Genomic DNA, 22,074 nt, shown 5'->3' on the forward strand with positions numbered 1-22,074 from the left:
GTGCTCAAACAAACTTTAATTCATTTTCGGTTCCAGCATGTTGTCAACGGGAATCATGGAACAAACCCAACGCGTTTCGGCGAACCGCACTCGCCTTGGTCACGGGTAACTTGTGTGACGGGAATGAACAGTTTTTAAATAAAGTTGCTTTTCAAAGTGCACATGTGACTTTCTCAGTGAAAATAATAAACATAAACAAGGGACATGGAACCTTTGGTATTGGCGGCCATCTTACAGTGGTGTTTGTTCAAGAACTAATAATTTGTACTTATCTCTGTTTATACTTTACAGATTCGCCCTTCAACATTAGTACCACATAGTGTCAATTAATTGTATCATTCCAAGTGGAAAATCATCCTATTTACACCATGCACATTTCCGGAGTATTGCGATAATTCTTGTTCTTGATAATTATCAATAATCACCCCACAAACAAATTAGATACATCTTCTATAGAGTTTTTGTGTAAGCTGTCAAAGACATCGTCGTCTCTTGAACAACAATTGAGAAGAAAATAGTGCCCATAATATATACAGTGATAATACGCCAGTGCGTGCCAATGTCTCTATATAATCCAAGTGGAATGGCGGTCACTCAGTAAATAAAGTTTCAATCATCCAATAAGCATTCTCTTGTCCATCAGAGAATTGGTTGAAGATTAATCATCTACTTCCCCAGTGGGAAAATAAGGACAGACTCAATAAGATACACATGTTGTCATCACGTAGGGGAGGATTTCTCATATAGTATTCCTCCGAAGTCCTGTGCATAAGTAGGGGAGAAAAAGAAAGAAAAGTGCAAATCCGTCAGAGCTGAACTTTTCATACCACTTCCTACAGCAAACCAATACCCGTTCCTGTGAAAAGTGCCCACACCCTTAATCAAATGTGATAACTTCTAAACTAATGTTAAAAAACATGATACTACGTTTGTCTTGCATGGGCTCAGTAATATCTATTATGTATTGACATACTGCAGACAGAATTTCATACTCAAGAACAATATTAAAATTATTTACATGTCAGACATGGTATCTGCATTCCACTCACAAAATACAAGAACATCAGAATTCATTCTCCAAGATGCCATATCATCTCTTCCTCCGAATTGAGGCCACCTCGGATCAGGGTATCGAGGTTAACAATGTACCTGTTCTCTAACTGTCGCAACCTACGGATCTTATCTCCTCCTCTCTTCATAGGGGGTAGTAATTTGAGGAGGTTGTGATTACTACCATGGTGTTCCTCAAAGTGTCGGGCCACAGGTGAGTTTTGCTCTTTGTTTTGACCTATCAAAGGTTCCATGTCCATTGTTTATGTTTATTATTTTCACTGAGAAAGTCACATGTGCACTTTGAATAGCAACTTTATTTAAAAACTGTTCATTCCCGTCACACAAGTTACCCGTGACCAAGGCGAGTGCGGTTCGCCGAAACGCGTTGGGTTTGTTCCATGATTCCCGTTGACAACATGCTGGAACCGAAAATGAATTAAAGTTTGTTTGAGCACACGCGCTTTTCCTGGTTGGCTTTGTGAGAGGCTGGAGTGGAAGTGCATTTGCACAGCAACCGCTGTGCGAGGTGAAAATCATATATATATATATATATATATATATATATATATATATATATATATATATATAATATAATATATAATAACAGAGGTGCTGCAATATGCTTTCATAAGCATATTTCCAAAATGTATGCATATCAGTGTGCCATATACACAACCATGTTTTTGCTATAAGATGATATTTTTTCATTATTTTTTTCATTGTTATTAATCAAAACACAATTATGTATACAGAAAGAAATCATAAACAAAGTGACCAATATTCTGCTACGTACACATCCTAAGTACACATTTGTATCAATACAACACTCACTTTTAATTTGAGCGAAGCAATCCTTCTATCGAGTCACTATGGTTCAAACATCGGTGCAGCACTTTGATAGTGTTCCTATAATAGTCAGCAAGATGTCCACTTCAACTGGATACACCAATCGGTAACAGATATAAGAGTAGATCTAATATCTGAGGCATGCGTTATTCTGCGTAACGAGGAGATTCAGTACATAAAAATGAGAAAAGGTACTTGAATCTGTTAAATCTTTTCAATTTTCTATGTGTAGCACCATCGAATGAGTGTTCCTCATATTTGTTAATCAGGAAATATATTAAAATCTCCTTTTAAGATCTGGAAAACCCAAAAAAAGTCTCACTCTCATGATTAAGCTTAACATCAATCCTATCAGCACAAGGAACCTTCTGCTCAAATATCCACCCATCTTCTTACTTGTAACCTCGGAACACCAGCAGAATAACAGCCACCATATTTAAAAATTAGATAATGGAAACAAGATCTCTCTCTCCGTTATTTGAACGTGCTCCGAACCAATCACACAACACCAATTTCAATCCTACAATCATCAACCTCCTGACGAGAATACTGAAAGAAGGTTCCTCTCTGGTCCGCCCGTATGAACAACCAATCACGTTCTCTTTTTAAAAATCCCTGTACAGTCTGTCTGCATGGGCAGAATGTTACAATGCGCTCCTGGTTATAAAAAACTCAGTATGGCAGACTTCCCATAGCTGCTAACTCTATGAGAGAAATGCCTTGTGTATATTTCCCTTTATTTCAGCTAGTCACCTGTTTCCAAGGGGGTGTAGCAGCCAATTGCCCATTATAAATGTAGAAGGATGCAACTCACCAGATCAAGGAATTACTTTTGACTGATTATTTTTCCAGTCTGTGTGAAGCCGCATTGACATTTTGTCCAGGAGTATAAGTGTTATTCTAGAAGATACACAAGGGGAGATTTACAAAAAAGTCTCGCAAGGCTGCTCTACGATGCATGACAGGGAGGGAGCAGGAATGCGCCATATTTTCAAAGATATGGCTTTCTCCTCCCCTTTCCCTTGCGCTGGCGCTGATTTCAGCTGCTGTATGCCATGCACACACCATAGCGCTGTATCACTAGGGTGTGTGCATGAGTGTAGCATAGGATTTGTACAGAAAGAGTACCCTTCCTGCACAAAATACTATGCTATGCACGTTGTAAAGCTTTTCCCACTTTGCATCTGTGCTGCACAGTGCAGCACTCATGCAAAGTCGAAAAGCTCATGCACCACCCTTGGTACGGCCCCATGGCGCAAAGTAATGCAAAGCAGCGCAATGCGCTGCTTCGCATTAATTTTACGTTATTTCCAGTGCTAAATTTAGCGCTTGAAAGTTAATTAGGAAAAGAAGATTTAGCGCCGATTTGCGTCACTTTTGTGACGCAAGCACAGCGCAACATCTTAGTAAATCTCCCCCACAGTGTCTGAACAAGGTCCAAGAATGTAGATCTGGCCATGCCCAAGATTTGCTGTGCCAGCCACCTGACTTACCTTTGCAGCCTATTGAAGATTTGGCAAGTTTCTCCATCCACTAGGTTGTCGATTCTTTCCTGGCAGCGTCTCGGCTGCTGTTTTTGAGTTTTTGGTGTGGGGGTAGCCTGCATTTTAAATTAATATAAAGAATCACTATCAACAACATGTTCAGGACATACATGGGCATTTCTCCTTTGTAAAATGACCATTGTTACTTACATAAGTTAATTTGGTCGTTTCCAAACCATATTACAACACATACCTCTACAGTATTTAAACACTACAAACAAGGTACAAAAATATTGTATTGTTTAAATAAAGAGGGAAATTAGTACATCAAACAGTGTGTATCCATGTACAGGCTACCATTAAATCAGTTTGTGATCAATATAGAGGGCAGAAATGTGGGAAAGTGTATCCATCACATATGGCTTACCCTGAAGCATTCCAATGCCTCATACTTGATTTTGTTTTTCTTCCAGCAAGACGCAAAAGATCCCCACTCATCTGTAGGTTTGAGCTCTCGATGCCGCGGACTGTGGAGCGAATGCGTCTTTGATAACATGGCTAATCTTTGGACTTGTGATATTCCTGTTTCTTACCTCAATGATCACCCTGGTGAGTGCACAGCAGGTTAATACATTTAAAATTGATTTGCAAATGTGTCTGATCAAATAGTGTTCTCATTAGCTAAAATGATTACCTTGAACCTCTTCATTAAAATATACCAGCTGCCATTTCCACTGAGTCGCTCATCCTCAGTTGGTAGCCAACAGGCTGTTTTCCCAATATGCACTGATATCGATCAGACCCCACACATGTGCTACACCTTTTCACTGATTTAACTCTCTGATCCATTTGAAAATACCCCAGAAAAGTATATAGGGCCATATTATCAAGAAAGGATGATACATTATCGCCGTGTTTATTAGCATGAAACTGCCGCTAAAGCGGCGATAATGGTCTTGATAATATGCCCTTGTGAATTCCTATAGAAGCCCAGGTTAACACCAGAACCTGGGCTTCTATGGGAATTCACAAGGGCATATTATCAAGCCCATTATCGCCGCTTTAGCTGCAGTTTCCTGCCGATAAAAACGGCGATAATATATTGCCCTTTTTTGATAATATGGTCCATAGTTTGTCAAATATGTGACTGTTATGAATTGTCTTAGAGCTAAATCTAAGCTGTAGATATGTACTAACGTACTGATGCTCCACTCTGTAAAAGTAGAGAGATTTCTTTGTAAATAATTTAAATATGTTCTTGCTCTGTGGTCATTTTTTCTAAGTAGTTGTTGTAGACCTTTACAGTCTCTCCCAAATATGTCAGAAGCAGATCGGCTGCATCTGAGGAACAGACTGTATCAAAGGTATGTGTTTTGTTACCTAATATCAATTAACATCATGTGTGCGAGCAGTACTTTTTAGGTCTCGCTCTCGAGACCTATTGTCGCCGAGTTCGCTCTCAAGGGAGACAGAGCGGTGCACGACCTACCAGCATCTGTGGACGCGCTTATGCAGGCCGGCCGAAGGCAGGCACACACACATGCGCAGACACACACACACACACAGACACACACAGACACACACAAGCGCAGACACACACACACTCACACACTCGCAGACACACACACACACACGTGCCCCCCAAGCCCCACTTACCGCATCAGCGGCCTCAGCCGCCACTCCTGACTTCTGCTTTCACCGGTCCTCAGGGCCATCCACTCCGTGGGCTTCTCGCAAAGACGGAAGTCCCGCCCCACGACAGTCGTGAGCGTGCACATCCCGAAACCAGAAGTTCGGGAGCTTGCACGCTCACTGGTTGTGTTTTACGCTGGTTGCTGCTCTGCCCTAAGCGTAGCACAGAGTGGAGTTCTTCCCTATGCTCTGCGGGACCCACAAGTACTCTGTGTGAGGCCGCCTCAGGATGTTCGTGGCCCGGAGCATCGCGGCCGATCACAAGGACCTTATCCACGATGTGTCCTTTGACTTCCACGGCCGGAGGATGGCCACCTGCTCCAGCGACCAAAGCGTCAAGGTGTGCTGCACGCGACCTGAGCGTCGCTTTCCCGCGCTCTCCCGCGAGCTGTGGCTAATGAGGGCGCCTGGGTTCCTCAAGGCACCAATAGGGAGGGAGCGCCCGCCCTGGTGCTTTTGACACGCCGTTTTACCTGGGGCAGATACTTGTGCTACATCAATTTCTGGATTAGACAATTCAGCGCCGCAGCATTGGGCTATATTTAGCGTGGCAAAGTGCGAATAGAACGTATGCATTTTCTTCTTACTTTCCCTTTATATTTTATAATTCCTGGCTTTGGCAGCTCATCTCTTTATTATTGGCGTGCCTCTTCATCGTGTTGCACCCTCCTTTGCTTGTCCTGGCCACATTAGGTTGCAGCATCTCCCGTCGCTTCTAATTTCTCTAGTCTCCCCCCCCCCCGCCGTCTGTTAAATAACGCATTCTTAGACACGTGAGTAAGTTTTAACGCCATAGTGGTCAGTGATTATTTTCTGTTTATAGAAATGCCATTTTTATACATTCAGTATTGGTTAAAATTAATTTACGGTGTTTGCAAGGTATACTTTACGGGCACGCGGTTGTCTCGATGTCTCTGGCTGTCTTGAGGGCACAGGAATCGTATAGATCAAACACGGCACTGGAACAAACGTTATACTTAACTGAACAGCTGTGCTTGTGGCTTGAGCAACAGGTGTTTCCAAAGCATTAGGTCTCACATTTACTAAAGTTTGGGCTATTGGCATTGTAAATGACAATGCCTTTTATGTGTTGTTTTTAAAACAAATAAAAGGCATTGTCACTTACAATGCCATTAGCTTAAACTCTCGCAAATGCGAGACCTATTGTATTGCAAACGAGTTAGTGCTATAAAAATAATAAAAAAGCGTTAGGAGAGGTTGTGTCCTGTGGCAAGCAGGACATAGCTATTTGAGAAAATTGTTCTCGGAGGTTGTAATTAAAACAACACATGTAATGGGATGTCACCATGGGAGGTTACATAATGTGACAGGGTGGTACTAAGGAAGGACTACTAACCCTAGTGACATATGAACCAGCACAGTTTGCAGTGGACAAAGAGGCCTTAATACTCTCTCACCTGGACGATGGAAATGGCCCGTATTTAGGGGTTCCTCGATCCACCACTAAGAAGCTACAAATCATCCAAAACTGTACAGCACCGTTATTCAAACCCCCCCAACAAACAATCTGCTTCACCTGCGCTGAATGCCTTACATTGGCTGCCAATCATAGATAGAATACATTTCAAATCTCTTTGTATAGCCCACAAGTCTTTCCAGGTGAGCGGACCCCCAATCAGTCGGGATATCATCATGCCATACTGTCCTAATGGATGCCTACAATCAACTCACCTTGCCTCATTTCCCAGAATTCAAGTGAGGGGGAGGCTGTTCCTTCTCTTATAACGTTTCTAAACTCTGGAACATGCTTCCCTCTCATCTCCGCTTAGAGGTGAATCATTTTGCTTTTCGAAAGCGCCTCAAAACCTGGCTTTTCGAAAACTCCAACCCCTAGCCTTCACTCTGTCAGTCTGTAATCGCATCTAGTGCTCCGAGTCCTTTGGGTAGCCAGGCGCTCTAGAAATACTATTAACGATAACAATGACACAAGTCACTGAAAAATATGGGCAGAGCTTCAAGCCCCTACCTAAATACAGTATGTCTCACAGAGCAGCGCATGCGCTGCCAAGGCTCAACCTAAAAATGCATGCGGAAAGTCATGGACATTAGCATTCATGTATGCTGCGCCCTGTGTCGTGTTACAATATTCCTATCCCATTGTATTGTGTTCTAATTGTATTTGTGTAATGCTCAATACCTCTAATGTGGTGTTGAAGCGACTTAAGGCGGGTTGCACGCTACCCAAGTACCCATGGTTAGTGGGCAATCTAGTGGTTGTTTGGCTTAGCCCCTGAGGCCACTGTTCCATACATGTCCATACATTTTACATCTACTGTTCCATTTATTTATTTTATTTATTGCATTTGTATATGGCGCAACAGCTACCCTGAGGGTTTCCCGGCGCCCTGGATCAATGTTACTGAAAGGAGAAAGGGGACAGTTATTGATTGAACAGCCATGATTTCACTCCCTTGCGAAAGTGTAAATAACATGGTTCTAGCCGTAATTGGAGGGGTAGTGAATTCCATAGTGTTGGCGGCAAAAAGGAGAAAGAGCGACCTCCTAGTCGAGCCCTTTTTATCTTGGGCACAATGAATTTTGCTTGATTCATTGAGCGCAGGTTACGCGCAGGTAGGTATTTCTGGACCATTTTACATAGGTACTCCGGGGCTGTTCCTAAGCTAATTCTGTGCATATAGCACAATGCCTTGAATATTGCTCTGCTGGACACTCTCAACCAGTGTAGATTTCTAAGATGGTCTGTCATCCTCGTACGTCCTAGGAGGTTGAGGAGCATTCTGGCCGTGGAATTTTGTACTACTTGTAGTTGGTTCAGGGTTCTCTTCGTAGCTTCTAAAAATAGTACATTACCGTAATCTAATCTAGACGTAATCAATGCCTGTATAACAGTCCTCTGGGCCCCCTCTGGCAATTGCCACAATTTTTTTCTCAGCCATTTAAGGATGAGAAAACATGTGGAGGCCGTTTTGGCTGTATGTGTCTGCATGGACAGTTTGTCATCAATTATAATCCCTAGATTACGTGCGGATTGAACTGCGATAGGGGTGGCGCCCATTTCCTCGGGCCAGTGTGTTGGGCCCCAGAGATTCTTTTGATTGCCGAAAATTAACAGCTCCGTTTTTTCCCCATTCAGTTTTAGTTTTTTAGAATGGAGCCAATTGGCCATTTTAAGTAGTCCATTTTAAGTAGTCCCGATCGTCATACATTTCCAACATTTTCTTGGTGGTAGATTAGGTTGATAGGAGTTTGACGTGATTATTAGTGAGTTTGTGTGAATGGAAGGTGTGATGAGCAAGTAGCCTAGAAGGGGTAGATAGTGTTAGATTCCAAGGAATGTGTACCTAATGGACAGTTTTTGAGGAAAGGTATGGCCCAGTAAGGCACATAACCATTGAGCAGAATAGACTTATTTCAGGGATTGTATGGCATGTACAGGATGGAGGATAATGAGAGGATCATTTGAAAGAAAGGAAGGCAGAACAGAAGATTCCATCTATATAGTAGGAAAATACTTTTTAGAATTGTATGCAATCTAAGGTTACAGAACGCGTAGAAATAAGGATTCATGGCTGTTGTCAGTGGGCAGGTGCTGTGTCGTTGCATCTTTGTTCTTTTTGACCGGTGATGGCATTGAACAGTTTATCATATATTTATGTCATGATCCAGACTGATAAGGGAACCTAATTTGGAGCCCAGAAACCAATGTTCAATGCCATTCCGCACTTGCCACTCCATCTAATATAATTTAGGCTACTGCTTTTTGAGGACTACACAGTCAGCAGATTACTCAGAGTTGGACTGCTTTTGGAGAAGGTGTTATAAAGCGAACCCAGCACTCTGCGCAGGGAGCGAAGTCTTAATGGTAAGTAGTGTTGAAGACAGTGACATGCGTCTCTACACAGGTATGTTTGCTGATTGATAGATGTTTGTATGCAAAGATCAGTTTTAACCCCACTAAGGCTATTTCTCTTTTTAAAACATATATTTTTATTGAGAGAATTTAAAGTAATCTACAATACACCGATTAATTTATCGCAACTTCATCTACAATGTACATTGTTAATAGAGGCATTGGTTTCATGTGAACATTAATCTGTATTTTTGCTCCAGTCACAGATATTGTAGCGAGGAAATATTGGGACATCTCAACAAAGTGCAATCATGCCTAAAATACACATATTCAAATAATCATAGTAACAATGTTATTCAGTATTTGAGTAAAGTGCAATACATTGACAATTTTTGGATAAAGTGCAGATACGTCAAGAATATACTCTATAAAAAAAAATGTATATATATTAGCTGTTATATATATATATATATATATATATATATATATATAAAAGGCCTTGGGAGGATAGTATGCCATCCAGCACAATAAAAAAGACATTCTCTTAAACTTTGCGGCTCTTAGGGCCTTATTACCTAATTTTGAGATTGTCTGCTACTTGACCGGAGAAAAGGTTCCTTGTGTTGTATGCATAATCTTTTCGCCAAACGTTTTCACCAGATGGCATTCCCCTTGGCACCACAATAATCTTTACCATTTCCCAACCCCCCTTTAACTTTGTTATAGGAGCAGCTGATATTGGGGAGGAACCTACTGATGGCAGCATTTTTTTCAATAAGTGCACAATCTGCTGATATCCCCCAAAAAAAGAGCTTACACATATTCCCACGCCTCCCTTAAAGGTCCTGCCAAGTTATACTGTTCCCTCTTATCAAGAAATGTCACAGTTCTTTAAAGCCATTGAATTCCAAAACCTTAAATGGATATTTTGTATTTGTAGTCTCGGAACTTTACGTTCACTATACTAAGTTCACTATCCTACTGACTGAGCTTTCACAGAATGAAAGGTTTGAAGTCTCCGGCTATATTCCTGCATTGTTTTATATCTCGTCTTTTTTGGAATGTTAGCCATCTTTATAAATACGAGAAGCTGGGACCCGGCACCCTTCACCATCTTAACTTTTAAAAAAAAATGGCAATCCAGAGACCTCTTAGCATCTTTTGACTGAACTAATATGTCTAAAAGAGAGGCTTCATAATATGTAACTTATCTGAGGCAGGGGCAGACCCCCCTGGTTAGTATGTAAATATGTAGCTGGAGCACTGAAATTTAAACTCAAGACTCTTTTTAGGTCGAGCCTGTCCCATTCGGCAGGAATGGATAGGGGAGAATTTTAGTGGCCAAAATAGGTTCTCAAACCAAGGGCCGGATTTTCAACAGTTCACATGAAGACAAGCACGCGCATTTCCCCACATCAAAGCAATCAGCCTCCCTCCCACAGGCTTCCCCAGCATGCGCAGTGCGCGCTGGCCTCAATTCTCCTCCCCCTAATTGCTTTCACGGCCACATCAAAGGGATCCTTTCCCGGCCGCTTTGCCTCAGGAATTTCTCCTCCCTTAATTATTCACTGCCCACGGCCGCCAGGCTGTGTCTCGCATTTCTCCTCCTCCCTCCCCACAGCAATGCCAAGAGCTTGTTACTTATGCCCTCCTCACACACCAAGTGCAGCGTCGTTAGAATGAAGCCTTCCCCAGAGTTGGTCCGGAACTACAGACAGGAAACGGACACTGGAGGTACCCAGAGTTCAGACCTGTTGGCGTTGCTAGTGCTTCTCAGTGTGGATAAGCATGTACATGAAGCATACTCTTCTATGCTGCTGTGTCAAAAATGGCTCACTTCGACGTATTTCCATTGGTGTGACGCGTCCACTTTTAGTCCGTCGTCTCATGCGATGGAAGAATATTGAAAACGCCCTGGCCTGTCACACACCACCACACAGTGATCCCCGCCTCCGCTGAGTGTTGCATCTCTGACCTATCGGGCCACCCCCGCCCGTCGCTCTGTGCCCTTCACCAGCTCCTAAAAGGATGAGTACACTCTCTAGCTTACATAAACGAGTAAAGACCTACACATCTGACACCGCTGCCTTTTATGCACGCTTTAAAACCAATCCTGCTATCAAAACAGCGTTTAGGGTCAGAGGGCGAGGGCCTGACCTCGGATGTGCACAGGGAAAAGTGCTGCGATGTGATTTATAGCACCCTGAGGGTCGATCAAAGCTATCCACAGTGTGTGCGCTGATGCGAATGCCAGTTTAATGGGCGGCTCTTAGCGCGTAGAACACATAGGAACCCACTTCGGTACCAATACAAGCAGCACAGCCACGTCACTGAATGAATCCAATCAATTAAATTTGTATATTCTCACTCTTCTTTTTCGCCATGTTTCACTCAATTTCTTTTAATCCAATGTTCAATTCCCTTAATTCATTTTATTCATTCAAAATCGAAGATATTCCCACAAACACAGGAGGCATGATAGTTTCCAAGTGTCAAGTCTTTATTCAAAACACCCAATGCATGTCGGGAAACATCCCTTCGTCAGGGGTATCTACAAAACAAGAATTTATGCACATTACCATTAACAATATCAAATTTACTGAACAGCTAACTTGATTCATTAAGATTGACGAATTTGTTATTTCTCAACTGTTGCATGCTGAGTATATTACCACCTATTCGATCACAATACCGGTCATTTAAAAAGATGGTTTATGCAATTCAGAACCACTGACCCTTGTCACAAGTGCCCCTATTAAAATCAACTGCCACTACTCACAGGTGAACCTTCGGTGCGCGCGAAATGAATCTTACACATTGCTTCACATCGTCCCTTTATTGTGAGCACAACTAAACACTAAGTGTGCTTACCGTGACATATGGAATTCACGGTTAGCGCGTTGACATTGGTGGTTCGGTTGCTGGCCTGCTGCGGCTTCGGTGCCGTAGGGGGGAGGAATCCCCCCCGTTTGCAGACGCCCACGGCTGTCCCAGAAAGGAGGTAATCGGTTCCACAGTTGAATTCCATGATGAAGAGGTTCATTTAATGCGAATCAATGCTACCTTTGAAAACTTGCGTTTTCCCAGATACCTTTGCGTTGTAGAGTTAGCAGTGTTTATCCACAAAGAAACAAACCAGAAGCAAGGCGCTTAGCTGCCTCCAACATGCGAAATGGATGGCTTCTGACTGCGCTTTAAGTAGCACTACACTTGTCATGCTGCTCAAAGGGCCCATCTCCGGGAGCACTTCGCGCTACTTCTAATTCAGTCATAAACGAAGGAGTTCTCTTGGACTCTGTATTATTCTTCCCCATTTAGGTTAGCTCTGTAACCAACAATATGGGTTTCCACCACTTTTACTTCGAAGGAGAGGATGTGGAGTAAGCGCCAGAGCTGCCGACTTGTTAGACAAGTCGTCATCTGTCATTCATAAATATTTCACTCGTATCTCATACCGAATTCCATTACTGTTTTTTTTACTGACTCCTTTTTATTAAATGTATTATTAAATTTACTTGGCAGTATTCTCAATCTCCTGAGCCTATTATCAACGCTACAACACTTTATCTTCTTGTTATTTTTGGTAAGATTTCTTTTGATATGCATGAATAGTGAGCAGTTTTACATTTACATATTATATTTGTAGGGTCGTGCTTAACTACTCCTGTGGAACATTGGGTTATTATTGTGGCAGCTACAGCATATTTCTCCTTTTAAGGAATATTTCACATAGCATGGTATTGAACTATACTTGCCAGTAGTTTCATTTTCTTTAGTTCATTTTTTCAGAAAAGATTATGATGCATATTTTCTCTACCCTACGCAGGGGTTAGAAGACACTTGAATTGTGGAGGTTAGTTTTTTTGTGTTCTTGGACCCCCGCCCCCCACGCCTCACACCACACTTCATTGGAATGCCTCCCTCCCTCTTCCAAGACCACACGCTCTTCTTCCCTGCTGATCGGCCTTCTCGGCTATCAGTCACTTCATTCCAACTAGTTTTTTTTGTTGACTCGACGTCCGTCCCGCACCACCTCCTGCTGCGTAACCAATTTGATTAATTCACCTAGGCATCACTCCTTCTAAAATGCCCTCTCCATGCCCCTGCTCGAGCCCGCCAGGTTTGCTCCCAAATGTTTTGTTGAAAAACAACATTTCAGTGTTGCTCTCTCTCCCCCACTGGTACTGCAGCTCGAGTTTTACAAGACCGCCTGGGCCCTCTTCCCCCAGCACCTCTTCTTCCCTCCCTCTCTCAGCTTCCCTCCCTCTTCCAAGACCACACGCTCTTCTTCTCTGCTGACCGGCCTTCTCGGCTATCAGTCACTTCAGAAATCCCGCCCCTCTCTTCCCTCTCTCCTTACTCTCCCCTCTCTCCTCACTCTCCCCTCCCCCTCTCTCTCCCCTCCCCCCTCTCTCCTAACACCCCCTCTCCCCTCCCTCTCTCCACTCCCTCTATCCTCACTCTCCCCTCTCCTCAATCTCCCCACTCTCCTCTCTCTTCTCCCCTCTCCTCTCTCTCCTCTCTCTTCTCCGCTCTCTCCCCTCTTATCTCTCCCCTCTGCTCACTCTACCCACTCTCCCCTCTCACCACTCTTCCGTCTCTCACCACTCTTCCCTCCCCCTCTCACCTCAATCTCCCCTCTCCTCACTCTCCTCCTTCTCTCCTCTCACACCACTCTCTCCTCTCACCACTCCTCCCTCTCCTCACTCTACACTCCCTCTCTCACCTCCCTCTCTCACCTCCCTCTCCCCTCTCACCACTCTACCCTCTCACTACTCTCCCCTCTCCCCACTCTCTCCTCTCCCCACTCTCCCCACTCTCCCCACCCCCCACTCTCCCCTCCCTCTCCTCACCCTCCTCTCCTCACTCTCCTCTCCTCTCCTCACTCTCCTCTCCCTCCTCCCTCTCCTCTCTCCTCCTTCTCCCCTCTCTTCTCTACCTCTCCCCTCTCCTCACTATCCTCACTCCCCCACTCTATCCTCTCTCATCACTCTCCCCCCTCTCATCACTCTCCCCCCACCACTCTCCCCTCTCACCTCTCTCTCCTCTACCCTCCCCTCTCTCCCACCCCTCCCACCCCTCCCCCCTCTCTCCTTACTCTCCCCTCTCTCCTCACTCTCCCCTCCCCCCTCTTTTCACTCACCCCTCTTTTCACTCTCCCCTCCCTCTATCCACTCCCTCTCTCCTCACTCTCCCCTCTCTCCTCACTCTTCCCTCTCCCCCCTTTTCACTCTCCCCTCTCCTCACTCTCCCCTTTCCTCACTCTCCCCTCTCCTCACTCTCCCCTCTCCTCACTCTCCCCTCTCCTCACTCTCCAATCCCTCTCTCCCCTCCGCCTCTCTCCTCACTCCCCTCTCTCCTCACTCCCCTCTCTCCTCACTCCCCTCTCTCCCCTCTCTCCTCACTCCCCTCTATCCCCACTCTCCCCTCTCCTCACTCTCCAATCCCTCTCTCCTCACTCCCCTCTCTCCTCACTCCCCTCTCTCCTCACTCCCCTCTCTCCCCTCTCTCCCCACTCTCCCCACTCCCCTCTCTCCTCTCTATCTATTGCCCTCACTCTATCTATCTATCGCCCTCACTCTATCTATATATCACCCTCACTCTATCTATCGCATCACCACAGCATCACTCAGCACCACCACCGCATCACTCAGGGGCACCACAACATCACTATGCGCCACCACTGCATCACTGAATGCCACAGCATCACTCAGGGCCATCACAGCATCAATCTGTGCAACCATTCAACAACAACTGGTTCAAATATGTTCTCTCAATGTTTCAAGCTTTATTACAAATGTCACAAAAATATGTTAATATTTCACTTCTGTTCTTGGATTTTCGTCACAATAAAATACACTGAACATAATCTTCACAAAAGTTATTCACAAAAGTTTAAGCTATTGCCATTATAAATTACAATAACTTTTATTTAAGTATTAATTATTTTAAAAAAATTAATGTATTGTTATTTGTAATATCAATTAACAAATGCTTGTTAAACTTGGTGGCAGCACGGATGCGCAGGCTTTTGGCGGCACATTGATATTAGCAACTCCGCTGTATTATATCTGCTCCGTACACTTTTAGTACTCTTTGCACATTTTGCCTTTCTTAAGGGGGGAATAAAAAATTAGCTAGCTATCGCGCCAAGAATTTTCAATTCTATTAAGGACACGGAGGCGAGGGTTATGCTTCTCTTTCTTTTAATGCTACACACAGCAGCCAATGAAAATCGTTGTAAATGTAAATAAACTACATTTCCCATGATGCAAACATACATCACTTCCTGTCAAAGCCCATAAGAACTACGCAACACCGGATATAGTCCTCTTTCTTTGCTACGAACATGAGTCCATTAAACTGGGAACCACAACCGGCCTTGGCAAAATGCTCGGCCGGCCCCCCCTCCCCACTCAGGGGTAGTTGGGGGTGCCGCCGATCTCTTTGCCGGGGCCGGTTTTTGACTGATTTTGGTACAGGGCCGATTTTGCAGCTATGCTGCAAAAACGGCCCTGTAACAACAATGGCCCCCAGGGGCCCAAAACCGGCCCCACCCGTGCGGCGCACCGGGGGGATTGCCCGGTGCCCGCTGTGGCCAGTCCGGGCCTGGCTAAATACCAAGGCTTTATAGTCTTAAATCAACCTCAGGCCTCTTTAATACATCACCAGACACTCCATGCCCCTTTATCTCACTCTTGCAGGTGCCTGCTTTCTCCCTTTGTGACGGTTTTGCCATCTTTCTGATATGTGTGTTTTTCCCCCTCTTGCACTTAGTAAATATCTAATGCGGAAAAATGAAAGCCTGTCCCCACAAATAAGTGCTGGTAGCCCCCACTGGCATTTACAGGCTCAAATTAAGCACTGTAAATAGTAATAACATAATGGGTCTGATTCACACAAAAAAAGTAAACATATGGGTGAAAATTACAAGTTTCTTTTCGTGTTATTGGGAATGTCTTGTGACATCTATTTCAGCACAGGGTGAATGGAGCCTGCTATGCAAGTTCACATTTACCCCCCTCCAGTAGAACATTTTTGCGTGTGGAGAAAGTCATTCATCTACAACCCTACAAAATATGGGGGTGATTCGTTCCCCTTCCTATCCTAGGAGTGGAGTTACTTTCCGCCCATTTCAGTGGTGGAAAGGGTACAGATTGGGGTTTGTGAATGACGACAATGAACATGGCAAACCAGAACTCATAACGCCCGCTACCCACCTTTTGCATGGGATTTAATAATGAGATTTCTCTGTACTATTGACAGAGAAATCCACACTATTTAAATCATTTACACCTGCCAGTAATTCTTTTGTGAATTACTGTCAGGCATAAATGAGACACTTTCATCCATAAATGTGCATTCACGTCTGAAAATACATTTGTGAGTGGTCCCCATTATATACACATTGGAAGCTGCTGTTCTCCCTTCTTGTCATGTGAGGGTACACATGTAGGTTTATTATTTTGACAATCAAACAGGAAAAAGCGCACAAGTTATGCATGACTATGGCACAGCATTCTGTAATTATCCAGAATTGTATTTGCTTCTTTGGTGTGTCATTTGTTACATCAGGGCCGGTGCAAGGCATGTGCAATGTGGGCAGCTGCTCAGGGCCCCGCTCCTGCTCACAATGACAGGGCCCCACCAGAGTTTATAAAAGCTCCAGTGTTACGAGGCCCAGGGAGCAGCAGAGATTCAGGCTGCAAGGTCCAGAGAACAGGGAGGGTGTCCCCTCCCCTGGGCCTTGCATCCATGGGCTTAGAAGGCTTCTGAAATCTAATCGCTGTATCTGCATGATACAGAGATTAGATGAGTGCTTGAAGTGCCCTTAGGCATAAAGTGAGCCCTGCGCGTGAATGAAAAGCAGGGTGTTTAGCTGGGCTGACAACAAAAGAAAGAATCATGCCCCATTCCCAATGGGCATTAATTAAGAAAGCAAACTAATTAACATGAAAATAAATTAACCTAGTAGTTGAATGTGCACTGATAAATTTAACACTTAATGCACAAAAAGTCATTCATTTGAACTGTGCTGAATTACATAGGCAGTCATAGTTACTCATGCAAAACCATATAAAAGCAATGCAGCAATTTTCATTTAACTAGAAGCTGTTATTATTGCTGAAATGTGAAGAATGTAAATTAGAAAGTTGAGCTTCCTATTTTCATTAAGTTTCTTTTAATGTTTTAATAGAATAACTTGTGCATTTGAAACAACAATGCATGATTTGTATTAAAAGGAATGTATTACTTAAAAGTGATTCTGCCATTTAGTTAGCAGTTTATTGTTCTTGTAGTGAAACAAATTGAGATGTAGAAGGTCGATCTGTGTTTTAAGGCTTATGGGAAGCAAATCTAATGTTTCCAGAATTTAACTATGCAAGACTGACTGTAGCTAATCTTGTGATAAATAGTACAAGCTGCATGTATTTTCATGGGAACTGAGTAAATGAACCTCCTTACCGAAGAATGCTGCCATCCTTTTGGTCCATGAAAGAAGAAGTCTGATACAATATTTTCAACATGTTTTTTCGACTTTTATATTAGTGTCTGTTCCTAGATAGGGTCAACACTTCTGGGCATTGCTTTTTCCTGTACAGTGGCCACACTCTTTACGGTTGTGGCTCCTGCTGCTGCTGTTGCCGTTTTTGCCTTACTTTTGCTATTTGATGTTTGACAGGTTGCTACTGCAACTGGATGCTGATTTACTCAGATTGTTGAGATTCGGCTGAGTTCCATGAATTACTCTTTATGGGATGGTCTGCTACTCTAATTTGGCTTTGAAGCTTTATGCTTCTCTGATCTAATTTTTTTGCATTTGTACCTGAACTCTTCATGGGTTCTACAAATCTAAAATTCTGATCCTGATCTTAGAATAGGGAATTATTCCTTTATGAAGTGAGTAAGTAAGTTCTTTATTGTTTAGGTTAATTAAAACCATTACAAAAAAGCATTAAACAAGTCTCCACAAGAAAATTAAAAGAAGAATATAAAATAACAGTACTTAAAACCAATATAAAACGAGGGGGGCATATTGTTCATAGCGGCTGGTTGCAGCCCGTGAATTCCTCTTAGCCAGCTACCTGGCATGTTCGTTTCTGTTCTGCTAGTTTCAGGAATTTCACCAGCTTTCCATTTAACGGCGGGAGACCAGGATCGAAACAAGCAAGAACTGCTTGTCTGCGTGAGTGGATGCTCAGTTCGTTAAAGGCTGTTTTTAACAGAGCTACTCTCTCCTCATTCAGCTTCGAGCAAGTACATAGTAGGTGCTCTAAATCTTCGACCCCTGTTCCGCACAGCCTACATCTGATCCCATAGTTCGTTCTCAGCCACGGTGGTAAGTGTGGAATGGCAGGTAGGATCCCTAGCCTATATTTAAAAAATAGTTCTTTTGTTTTCCAGCCATATCCCAGACCAAAATATGTTTGGAGCCCGGGAGTTTTGTATATGCACAGAGTCATCCATGTTACCTGTGAGAAAAGGTGGCTTTATCCACCACATGCAAATGTATTTTTAAGCTCTTGTTCACTGTGTGCTTGAATTGCGCATGCGATAGGGGGATCTCCCATAGTGCTTTCAGACCTGTGAGGATCAGGGACTCCTCTAAATACTTTTTCACCGGTGTTCTCGAGGAGCTAATCGGGTATTGCCAGAGCTGTTGATTCAAGGTATTTTCTGGAGAATTCCTTATTTTGTGCCAGCACTTTATATATGACCCTCTTCGTGCAAGCGTTTGACTCATCAGACCAAATTCCAAAGGAATCTGTGCTTATGACGTGTAGGATGGCAGATTTAAATGGAGTCTGTAGGCCTTTGATATGGTTGTGTCTAAAAGTTTTGCGTCGGTACCTCTTGCCTCGCTGCCATACGTGATTGTTGACTCTATTTTAGTTTTAGCCACTTGAAGCAGTGGCAGTAGAGTCTCACCTGTCAGATTGGACTTTAGCTGTTTCAATGTCATAGTTATTAACAGCCCTTTCCTCTTAATGGCCTCTAATTGGCTTAGATAGCGGCCTCCTTTATCAACTATGATCGCAAGATATTTATATTCCGAGCAGTTGGAAATTACTTTTGTGCCAAGGGACCAGGTGTGCAGCGTTTTGTTCCTGGTTACGGACAAGACTTTAGTCTTGTTGATATTGACTTCTAATAAGTTGTCATCGGCGTATCCATGGAGTGTATTAATCAGATTTTGAAGACACACTTTCGTGTGGCTGGCCAAGACCACATCGTCAGCATAAGATATGCTTGGCAGCGCTTTGCCTCCAAGCCGGGGGGCGTGGGAATTGCAAGCCTCTAGTGCGTGTGGCAGGTCAGCTGTAAATAGATTAAACAGGGTAGGTGCTAGCACACACCCTTGCTTTAGGCCTTTTGTAGTTGGAATATGCCTAGAAAGGTGCGAGCCGTTCCCGAGCTTTACCTGGACCCACTTGTCCGTATGCAATTCAATCAGGAGGCTTAATAAGGACGAGGGAATCCCCCAAGAGGCCAGTTTCCGCCAGAGGATTCCTCGATTAACGTTATCAAAGGCCGCACCCTTGCTTTAGGCCTTTTGTAGTTTGAATACACCTAGAAAGGTGCGAGCCGTTCCCGAGCTTTACCTGGACCCACGTGTCCGTATGCAATTCAATCAGGAGGCTTAATAAGGACGAGGGAATCCCCCAAGAGGCCAGTTTCCACCAGAGGATTCCTCGATTAACGTTATCAAAGGCCGCCTTAAAGTCCACAAAACAGCAGTGAAGAGCCTGTTTGGTCGCTCTTGCCTTATCGATGAGTAATGAAATGGCCACCAAATTTGTTGTTGTTCCGGTGTCTCTGCAGAATCCCGTTTGGCTAGATGGTATTAAGCTGTGGTTTGTTGCCCATTCTCGCAACTGAGTCAATAAGAGGCCCTCAAAATATTTGGCCTCAATATCTTGGAGTGCAATCAGGCGATAGTTTTTTGGGAGTTTTCTATCCCCCGCCTTATAAATCGGGGAAATAATTGAGCCCCTCCATGAGGCAGGAAGGTACCCCGAGTTATTAACAGACATATAGAGGGGGATCAACGTATCAGCCCAATATTCCGGTTCAAGTTTGAAGAGGGCCGGCGGGATTCCGTTAGGCCCGGCTGCGCCATCTTTTCTACCTTTGGAAATTAATTTCCTAATTAGAACTGCAGAAGGTTCAAATTTGGCATCTTCACATGGTGAGACTGTTTGTAATGGTCGGCACTCCAATGGAACCTGAGGTTCGCCTGTTTTGTAACCTGTTGGTTAAAATGTTCTTCAAGAAAGGATTCCCAAGACGATTTGCTTATATAAGAGGTTCTGCCATGACTTTTTGGATTTAACAATTTGTTTATAATGGACCAAAACTGGGCGCTATTGTTAGCCTTGGAAGCATAATGGAGTTTTGCCCAGAAGTCTTCATCATTGGTTCTTTTGATTCCCCATTTCGACTTTTTGAGTTCAGCACGATGTTTATGAAGCTGCGCTAAAAGTATTCCATCTCCCGGGCTTTTCTTCGACTGCCTTAAAGATTTATTTATCACTTTTTTGTAGGATTTCATTGCCATTTTCTGGGTGCCTGAGATCTTCCATGTGACACCAGGTGCAGATAGTGGAAAGTGCTGTACGGTTGTTGAGTAGATAGTTGCAAACTCAGTCGTAAATTTTTCCCATCCTACTACTGTATTGCCAGAAGGGTAGTTTGCGTTGTTTAATTGGCTTTTTGCAGCTTGTAATACCTCCACAGTATTTGCTACCGAAGTTTTATTGTTTGAGATTTATATTATGGCTATCATGCGGTCCCATTGGGTTTAAGAGTATGGCCTCAGGAAGGGCTCCTAGAATGACTTCTTGAGGGCGATGATCGCTGTCGCCCTTGTCCCCTAAATTGAAGCCCAATACATAATGGAACAGTGAGATGGAGACTAAAGTGTAGGCAATTGTAGAGATTGTCTTGCTTGAGGTAAATGTGGCTACAGACGGTGAGTCATCAGGAAATCTTCCATTTAGAGCTCTTAGGCCCATATGTTCCAGATCTTCCGATAACGAATTTGCAAGCTTGGATGTTTTACATTGGCTGCTAAATACTTGGGTTGGTATATTCCAATGGTATGACTGTGCCTGAATGTCACTGTTTGCGGAAGACCCCAAGATGCATTGATTAAAGTCTCCAGACAAAATTAGGTTTGTTGATGTTCGAGTAGTAATAACATGATGCAAATGGTCCGTTAGAAGTTTCCCCTCTTGTCTCTTGTTTTCTCGGTTGATGTAAGTGTTAGTCAGTTGGATCTCTTTCTTTTTCCCCCCAAAGTTAAGTTATATCTCTACTGTGTTTATAGCCGAGGAGTTAGTGGTTAGAGTCCGTGCATTACCAATAGTTGATATTTTGAGGTAAGTTGCTAGGCCTCCGGACAAACGACCAAACTTGATTTTCCTTATTGCTGCGGAATGGTAGCAGGTGTAACCCTCTAAGTGAACTGGCTCTTCCAGCCATGTCTCCTGGAGAAGGATGATGTCAAATGATTTCACATATTAAAGGAAATCAGTATCCCCTGCTTTGTTATTAAGCCCGTTTATGTTCCACAAGCATAATTTCAGGTGCAGTGCGTCTGTGCGCAGAACAGGCTCTGTTGGATAACCTTGTCATTGAGGATTTATTATTGTATTACTTATTCTAAAAAGCCGATGTTCAATCGTGTGATACGAGTTGGCGGACCTTGAGGTATTTGCCACAGGAGACGCCTGAGCTGCTTTTGGAGAACGACCCAATGCACCCCTCAGCACAGACCTTGTCATTGAAATTGTGGTGGGTGGTTGCTGCTTGGGCCTCTCAAGCAAGGGCAACGGGTATCCTGTGTTATAGTAAACTACCGTGTTGATCTCCCATGTTTTAAGGGGACTTTGCTCTTCAAGGATTTTGTTAGCAATTTCAGGCGAAATCCATGTAGCCTTTGTTGCCTCATTCCCATCCAACCTATCCGTTCTTATGAATTCTATAGAAAGCAGGTCCGCTGAAGATAAGTCATTTAGCGCTGGTATGGTGTTAAGTAGTCGTAACAGTTTCCCTCTGTTTAGGATGTCAAATGGGCCCTTTGATTGGTACTCCGGAGTGAAAAGGATGCTAGTCGGAAGCTTTTTAGGAACATGCATCGGAACAGTTGTCTGGTTGTTAGGG

At 43.6% G+C, this 22,074-nt stretch overlaps 1 protein-coding gene across 1 annotated transcript in view; it reads left to right on the forward strand.

Moving 5' to 3' along the window:
- The window catches only part of LOC147711527 (claudin-16-like), a 405,965-nt gene that overhangs the window by 120,758 nt on the left and 263,133 nt on the right, over nucleotides 1-22,074 (forward strand). Inside the window, exon 2 of the mRNA XM_086920208.1 lies at nucleotides 3,857-3,992. Coding sequence (XP_086776334.1) covers nucleotides 3,857-3,992 — 136 coding nt within the window. The remainder of the gene's footprint in view (nucleotides 1-3,856; nucleotides 3,993-22,074) is intronic.

This window comes from Lissotriton vulgaris, chromosome 5, assembly GCF_964263255.1.
Source record: "Lissotriton vulgaris chromosome 5, aLisVul1.2, whole genome shotgun sequence".
Lineage (NCBI taxonomy): Eukaryota > Metazoa > Chordata > Amphibia > Caudata > Salamandridae > Lissotriton > Lissotriton vulgaris.